Here is a 9,257-nt window from a genome sequence, read left to right on the forward strand (position 1 = left end):
GCTCATGTGACAGTGGTGGGAGATACCCACTACAGCTTTCCAGCACTCTTCATGGAATGTAGTCACTAACCCTGTATGGCCTGTTTCCATCAAGGGTTCCTCCATGCCTCTCTGTCATAATAGGTCACTGCCACTAACTGGATGACCTATTTCAGCTGGAGAAAAAAGCTGCCCTCTCTTTAGATTGTATAAAGCAACTCTACAGTGGTTTTCATCTATTTGCTTTGTCTTCACCTACTGACAAAACCTAGACCTCTCCCCAGAAAGCAGTTCTCTCTCATGCATTGATCATTCTCTTGACCCCCAAAAGCTGAGGACTCTGCTATCAGCCCTGTTTCTCAAACACAGATACCTGTTGACCTGTGCAGAGCTCTGTGCCATGGCTCGACTGCTCCACATACCTGAACTGCAGAAAGCAATATTTGCTGCTATAGTGCTGGTTCAGCCTTCCAATTTATCCTACTGACTCATGTTGCAACTTTGGCCATGATATAGGCAAAAAACCAGTATGAGATGATGGCAGTGATTAGGATGTCTATCATAGAGTCAGAGAATCAGAGAATAGCTTGGGTTGGAAGGAACCTTGGACAGGCAAGTAGGCATAGGTGCTGGCAGTCGAGCAGCAGTTTTTAAAAGACTTTTATACCAAAGCCTTTCTTCAAGTCAAGCTTGCAAAAACAGCTCTCTGGATTCCATGGAAAATTTAACATTTCCAGGTGTTGATACTATAGTACTGAATTTCACAGAAGAGCACAGGGCCACCTCCAGACCAACGGGCAAGTAGATGCAGCAGTTTAATTCTCAGTCCTAGTCCTCAAGGTTTGCAGTTTGCACATCTGGCTGATGCACAGAGGTCCCTTCTGGCTTGTAAACCTGCCTTCCCCAAACACCGCAGAGCACCGGAGAGGTGGTGAAAGAAGGAAGGTTGGTATTTCTGCCATGGAACCTGGAAGCATGAACCTGAACCGGGGAGCTGTAAGGCTGGACATGACCTACTGAGTCCTACAAAACACAGTGAACTCAAAGGCAAGACAGCACCACTTTTTTTTGCAGAGGATGTTTTTTGGCACTTTTTGGTTTGCATCTTCTTCTCTACCACTTTTCCTTATTCTACCACCAGTGCAAAAATGGGTAATAGAAAATGTAATAAAGGCAAAGAATTTTGCTTCCTCCAACAGGTGATTACAGGAATTACCTGATTTACAGATGTTGGAGGAGCTAAAAAAATTTGTAAAAATAACCATTAAAGAGTTTCCTGACCAAATATTTCCGACAGTAGTTCTTTCATTGAAAAACAAATGCAGTTTAAAAAGCTACAAAACCAACACAGAAGCACACATGCATCCATGCATGTATGTGCAAGTATAGAGATGTATAAAATATACTACACACATGCCTTCAGCCTTATTCTAGTGTATGTCTATGAATTAAATTCCAACTGACTGAATTAAATAGGAAAATTTCTACTACATTAAATGGAGTCTATGTATTTGTACACAGAAGAAGATCTGTGTATTCATAAGAAACTAAAAAGTTATCATTCATATGTAGGTATAGATCAGTTAAATAGCAATGGCCCAATCATATTGTATTTTTAGGGAAAACCAGCATTTTCAATTTCTTCTTAGGACGATAGCATTTTAAGTATATTTTCACTCTCTACTTACATACTAACTTCACCAAAAGCAAATAAATTGCGTAAGAAGAAATGCATCCACTGTGTATGTATTTAATCTCTTCTCTTTTTGTTGTCTTCACACAGAGATTGAAAGATTTAAAACAAAGGGAATTTGCTCGAAATGTGGCCTCAAAGTCATGGAAAGATGAGAAGAAGCAGGAAAAAGCACTCAAGCGGCTTCACCAGCTTGCAGAGTTACGGAAGCAGTCAGAATGGCAAGTATTTAAAGTTTGTATTACATATTTATGCCCTCTTTCCTCAGTTCCAGAAGTCTTCCTATTTTTACTCCTACACTCTGTTGTGTACAGTGATTGTTTTCCACTGTCCCCAACTCCAAATATTCCTGTTCTGCAAACCATAAAATTGAAAGCCCCTGAATTAATTACTTGCTATTTGAAGGTTTGTGTTTTTCTTTCCTGTAGCCAGTTAATCTCATCTCTTCTGAACAGAGTGGTTTGAAGATGTTTTTATAATATTACCATTTTATCTTATGAATAGATTAGTATCACTGTCATCATTTGATAGTAAGTGAACAGGAGAGGAAAACCCCTCTTGGAGCATCTATACTTAGTGTGTAAATGATTTTCACTACTTTTAGTATAATGAGGTCATCACAGTTTCTCCATAGAGTAATGGAAGTATCATTATGCGAATGAAAAACAAGTAACTGAGTTAAGTTTATCCAATACTGTTAGCTCATATCAAGATACAGTACAAAGTTTGCACTAATAGACCTTTATGTTTGAGAAATCTCCTTTGTTTAATGACACTGGATGCTTCAGTAGAATAGATTGCCACCAGACCAATTGTTTATGTTAAGCTATGACTGTAATGAATTAAGTAGATAATTAAACAGGCATCCCTTTAAATTCATATCCAGCTTACTGTACTCTGGAAATAATAACATTCAGAGTTTATTATACACTCATTTTGGCCTATGTAATTGCTTTTGAGTAATCTGCTGAAATATAACAGTTTAGCGCTAATGTATCACTTTTATGGTTACAACTCCATTTTCATACAAATCTACTGAAAGCAATGTAACTTGGTGTGGGAAGATACTTTATGCCCATGCGTTTGAAGATGTAGTCTCTGATAGACTGAAAAGGTCAGTGATTACAGGAGAGCCAGAGAGAGACTGGGAGGTAAAAAAAAGCGGGTTTGCTTTTAGAAACAGTCAGGAGTCCGTAATTCTTTACAAAGAGCCTGGTAAGACAGCTTGCCATTCCTGTTTGTAACGACTAACAGGTTCAGGGGGGGCTGTGAGCTGTCATCCCAGTGGAGCGGTAGCATTCCCAGTTGCTCAGGCAGGACAGAAAGCCAGCCCTTCTAAGCCAAAGTCTATACACACACACATGAAAACAATTGTTTTTGTCCCCAAGTACTGTGTCTCAGGTTCCAACAGAGTTCCTTACAACTAGCTAGTACAATTTGACAACAAAATTACTGTTAATCTCATGCACAGAAAAGCTGAAAAATGCAGCTTTATTTTGCTGTTCTAAGTAGACTTTGAAAAGGATCTCTTTACATGCCTTCTCCAAGAGATAATTCCTTCTTCATGTATATATAGGGGTGGATTTGTATCTCCTGATGCCAAATTTGTGGCAAATGCAAATATATTCTCAGAAATGCATACATATTCTCATACTCTGAGTTGACCATACTCCAGGGAGTCTTTATGTCATTTCCACTGCTGGAGATCAATGCATTTTTATAGCATTTATAAAGCTTCCTGATTATCTATAGATAGCTGTTATGCAGATCTGGCAGTCGTAATTCACTTACACTTAATTACAATATTTTCGAATTTTTAATCAAACTCTTTACTGAAGCTGGTTCCAAAATTGTTTCATGTAAGTGTACTGTAGTACTGCTTTGATAGCAAATGTAGATAACTGGTCGAATGAAATGCATGTTTAAAATATTACTTGGAATAACGTTTGGTGGTTATATATATCTCATCTCTAAAGGAAAATGGCAGCAGTCATTCCAACCTCAGTTATTTATCCATTGCAAGAAATCAATGATTTACCTTAGAATAGGTTGATTTTTTTTTGAAGTGCAAGAAAACTAAACTGCAGATTTAAAATCTGAGACACTTTGGGAATAGATAAAATGTAATTAATGGAAGTAGAACACAGAAGGAGAAAATATGACAAAGAAAGTCAAATGGTGGTTGATAATGAGAATACTTAAGTTACCATTAATACCAATGGAAATGGATCTTGTGCCTTTTTCCCCACTAACATTTGATGATAGTTTTAGCATTACTATACTTTGCATGCATCACAAAATCATTTATTGTAGAAAAATGTAAAGCTAAAATAAAAATCTATGCTTAAAAAAATCATCTACCCTAAGCAAGAAGAATGCTGCCTTTTCTCTTATGGAATCTGATTGTGCAGATGCTTCAGGTCGAAGTGTCGCATTTTAAACCAGGCACAATTTCCTTTTCAGTAGCCTCTCAGAAAACCAAGACTTAGCACATACTTGTAATTGACATAAATTCAGAGTAAAGACAATATTGTTTGTTCTGGATGTACGTGGGCATAACTCTGAAAAAGAGTATTAATGTGCTGACTTCGAATCACATAATTTCCTGTGTGTAAAGACTGTCTTGCCCATATAGAGGTGAGAGCTCAGGGCTATACTGCACATTTACCCTTTAGAAACTTAGTTTTCCCCTGTAACAGCATGGGTGACACCCTTCTTTACCAGACAGACATCGTCAAATGTGAGTTCTGTTTTAACTTGGTTACTTAATACAGCTTTTTTTTTTTTTTTTTTTTTTTTATTACCTTACAGCATCACTGGAACTGGACCATTGCTTAAAGCCCCCAGATTAGTTGTGGAAAAGCAGCAATCACCGGATGGCATTTTCCTGTACAAGGGCAGCAAGTTCACAGCCAGTTCTCAAAGAACCACCATAAGTAAAGGACAAGGTTTCTCCAGCAACATACTAGAGAAACAGCAGCCTATAGTAAGCAGGCACCAGTCCTCTACTGAAAGACCCCATGCACTTGGAAATCAAGTCTCACAAGTGCTCCCAGATAGGACTAATGCTTCTCAAAGGGCAGGAGTGTCTTTCTCATTCTCTAAAAAGGTCCCTTTGAAGCTCGAGTCCTCAGCATCAGTCTTCAGTGAGAACTCTGAAGAAGGAAATGATTGTAGTGAATCCTCCAACCATAAAGCAAAGCAAGCTCTTGAGGGCTGTCGTTCTGGCACAGTTTTGGAGGAAGATGTGAAAGCAAGCTTGGATAAAGGGCCACCTATTACTCAAAACCAAATGGATTTGGATAATTGTGTACCAAGTCATGTAGCAACAAAACCTAAGATGGTAAAGGAAAATTATAAAAGCAGTGATAGAGAATTAGAAGAAAAGATCAGTGCTCATCTTTCATTTTCCAAAGTCAGAATGCATCTTTCAAATTTGGATTTTTCTGGTTCACTTGGAGAAACAGAGCAAGAAAGCCATTTGAATGAGTCTTACAAATTTTTGGAAGCTCTTATTTCACCTTCATACCAGGCTAGTGATTTTTGTACACAGCCGAACACCTACAAGCACAGCAATGGCCACCTGCGTGACCAGTTACCTGAGCTCCCCCAATGGCCGGCACCTCAGCTGGCATGCGGAAGCAACATTATTGATAGTCCTGGGGTGGTAAAAAAAGAAAGATCTTTAGAGAGTTCGGAAACCACAAATGGCAATATGGAAATGCTTCCAAGGGAGACCATGGTTAAAGAGGTTAAGCCCCAGGCATTACCTTTCCTCCATGTAGTGAGCAAAGATGGCACCACTGCTCTGCAGTGGCCCACAGAATTACTTTTGTTTACAAAAACTGAGCCCTGTATTTCATATGGCTGTAATCCATTGTATTTTGACTTCAGACTCTCTTTAAATCACAGAGATGGTAAACAGCATGAAACAAACCAAGAAAGCTGTAAAGAGCACTCTATAAATAAGACTGCAGATGAAAATGAAGCCTCAGGTTTAATAAAACACAAGCAAATGTCAAATGAACAAGATAATCACTTGTTGAAACCAAAGAAGATGAAAGGTTCCCTAAATCCAAGAAAGGCCAAGCAAAAAGCTGAGTCAGACATAGGGAAAGAAATGAATGAAAATGGTCAAAAATACATCGCAGATTATTTGAATGAAAATATACCCAAAGTGCCTGCTTACCTTGATCTCTCACAAAAGGATTATGTGACAGGAAAAAGCCTTCATACAAAACCACTGAGAAGATCTTTAAAGCATCATTTTCATAGCTGTGAAAGAAAAAACCAGAACATTAGAAACGAAAGCATTTCCTTTTCTGCTTTTATGTCTAGGATTAAAAAGTCTAAAGCTGCAAAATGTCATTTAATTTATTCTGAAGAAAAATGTAAAAAGCAAAATGACTCCAGATCTGTTCAAGATGTGGTCAGCTGCAACAGTGACGTAAGTGATAGTGGAAAAGACTCTAGTGGAAGTTCCCTTAATTACAAATCCAGTTCAAACTGCAACTATTTGGAAAATGAAGGAAATGCAAGTTACACAAGATGCTGGAGATTCCCATCTCCTCAAAGATCCTCTTCTGACAGACATTCCAGCTATTCTGACACTTCAGGTAGTGATACAAGTAGCTACATGAGCTACATGAATCCCACATTGAACAATCACAGCAGAAATCATTTGCTTTTTTGTTGTAAAAGAAAAAGCAAGACAGCTGAAAGGCACAAATGTGAACACAGAAAGCACAAGTGTATTTTTGCTTCTGAAGGTACAGATGAGGATTATCATTGTCATGGTAGAAGTCACAGAACTAGGAACTGTACACAGAGGGGCACCATTAAATGTCGAAGATGGTCAAGACATAAAGTTTTACAACACAGAGACAGATCTAAACACAGCAGATGTAGACACCGGCATTTTTGCAAAATGCACAGTCAAAGTAGAAGCTACCATAGCTCCAAAATTTGTTCCACCAGAGATTCAAGGAGCAGTGAAAGGTCATCTAGTAGCAGAATGTCAAGAGGTAGCAGTTCAGAATCCTTCTCAAAAGAGACTGACAACTGTGAAAACAAAACAAAAGAGGATGCAGAAAGAGATTCTAACTCTGAACCAGGAAAAGCTGAAACTGCGCATTATGACTTTCTGAATGTGAATGGTCAGTCAAAAAATGTTGCCACCTGCTCGTCTGAAAACCTGGCAAAAGACATATGTGGAAAAAGAAAGTCACTGACAGCCAGCTTACTTTTAGAAAGAGTGCAGTCCAAGAAAGCCCAGGAACAAACACAAAATTCAGAGAGGTTTTCAAACACTTGTGGAGTGGAATTAAAGGATCACTCGCAAAGTCACTTTGCTCTTCAATTTTCGTCACCAGTAGATGACACTGCAATGTTACCTTCACCAGATAAACTGCTAAGCATAGGTAAAAATGACATGAGGCATAATGAAATCAGTTCATTGGATACCAGTGTGAAGAAAAACAACTTTGAAGCATCAGAGATAACTAATGTTGCTCTTTCAACGGGCACTGATTATAATCATTGTCTTTTTAAAGACATCATTCAAATAGGAACAGGCTATCAGAGCCCAAGCATAAAAACGAACACAGCAATAAAGGAACAATCGAATCTCTTCATTAGTGAAGTGCAACCCTTTATACAAAGCTGTGACCCAGTACCAAATTATTTCCCTGGTGCTTTTCCCTCTAATAGATATTCTGTTGTTGCTGATTCAACAGAGACCAAAGAAGAACTACACGATGTAAACATGGACTCAAACCATGCAGAAGGCAGTTCAGACTCTCTTTGTGAAAATGCTATGCAGAAGTATGATGACACAGTAAATGACCTAGAAGTGTACAGTAAATCCACCTCCCCTCCTTTAACGGAGCAGCCTATCACGTTTTCACCAGAGGAAGTAGACAAATATAGGTTGCTGCAGCTGCAAGCTCAGCAGCATATGCAGAAACAACTTCTGGCAAAACACCTGAAAGTTTTGCCTGCCCCAGGACCAGCTGCCTTCTCTGCAACACCAGCAGTTCCTGCCCTCCCTGTCCAGCAGCACGCTACTGTCACCACCATTCACCACACGTTGCTGCAACGCTTTGCTGTCTCGGCATCTGTCCATCCCTATGGCAGCCATCTCTCCCCGGCACACCTCCACCCCCTCTCTCAGGCACATTTCACACCCATATCACTTTCCCCATTAGCGCCAGCCCTCATTCCCACCCACCCTGCTCTGCTGACAGGACACCCATTGCACTTTGTCTCCACCACCCCCCTCCAACCTTCCCCACTGACCCTCCCTGCACTGCCACACACTGCGTATATCCCAGCCTTATTTACACCACACCTGAGTGCAGCCACACCTTCTGCTATACATCCAAATCCCTTGGTTCATCCATTATTCCAAGGGCAAGAGCCCCATCACCATTCTTGCTCTAGCCAGTCTCAGCAGTTACCAACAATAAAAGAAGTTTTCAGTGTTTCTAGCTATTTAAACTAGCCCAAATGATTACACCATGGCTCCAAACCCAAATTTGAATAAAATAAATTATTCAGTGTTCAATCATATGTCTGAGGGGAAAACTCCTGTTTTGCTGAGAGCACAACAGCAAATATTTTAAAGTCCACAGTCTGGCTGACGGCACATGAATGTTGATTTCTTTCTTGTATCACTGAGTAAAAGCTGTTTTAAAGCCTTTTATGATAGTATCACAAGGGGGATGGGGTCCAGCTAAATGTCATTCAGCAGAAGGTTTGGAAAGAACAGCTTGAAGTAAAGTCTATGGCTGTCAGTAAGAATAGGACCACAGCACCCAGACACAACTGGACCAAGAATATCAACACTGTTGAGTGATTTAAAGCAGCACAATTTAAAGCAGCGCAAAGGTTTGCTTTTCCGACTGTGTATATGCAATGGCATAGTGCTTGGGCTGTTTAAGATATTCCACACTGAGCAAAAAATAAGGCATCCGGGGCCACAAGTCCCCAGTTCTGTCTCCTGGCCAAAAAATTGAGGAGCCTCAGTGTCATACCTGGTGAGTTAACACCGGGAGATGAGAGTCAGAACAACACCTCAAAGGTACTTTAGTGATTTTACCACTGAGATATGTTGCTTGTACAGTGTAAAGGAACTGCAGCCTAGCCACAAGTACATAACAAAAAATTCCCTTAGTGTAGAGGGGGATCTGTGCTGGCACAGCAGGCTGTGACTTTTCTCCCTGAGCCAACCATCCAAGGTGGCGAGGGAAAGAAGTGGATGAAGCCAAGTCCTTTGGCATTGCCTGCCTGTGGCTGTAGCACAGAGTATGTCAGGAGTGGGATGCAGCAGCCCAGAGCTGCCAAGCAGCTAGTGCTGGCCTTGAACCCCAGAGGTCCTTGGCCAAGACTGCAACACTTCTTTCCTACCAAACAGAACTCTGACATGTGGGAGAGTCTTGCCCAAAGAAGGTGTAAATATGTTTCATCCCTTTCATAAACAACATGAACAATTGGCTGGTCCTATAAAATCATGCTGATATTCATAAAAATCCACAAGTAGAATTCTGAGAGGAAACTGGTTCTCCAGGTCAGATCTCACAGACAA

At 40.1% G+C, this 9,257-nt stretch overlaps 1 protein-coding gene across 1 annotated transcript in view; it reads left to right on the forward strand.

The window, feature by feature from the left end:
* Positions 1–8,174, forward strand: part of ZNF804B (zinc finger protein 804B) — a 236,072-nt gene extending 227,898 nt beyond the window's left edge. Inside the window, 2 exon segments of the mRNA XM_065629591.1 lie at positions 1,763–1,893; positions 4,484–8,174. Of these exon segments, the coding sequence (XP_065485663.1) occupies positions 1,763–1,893; positions 4,484–8,174 (3,822 nt within the window).
* The last annotated feature ends 1,083 nt before the right edge of the window (positions 8,175–9,257 follow it).

Source organism: Caloenas nicobarica, chromosome 2, assembly GCF_036013445.1.
Source record: "Caloenas nicobarica isolate bCalNic1 chromosome 2, bCalNic1.hap1, whole genome shotgun sequence".
NCBI classification, from domain to species: Eukaryota; Metazoa; Chordata; class Aves; order Columbiformes; family Columbidae; genus Caloenas; species Caloenas nicobarica.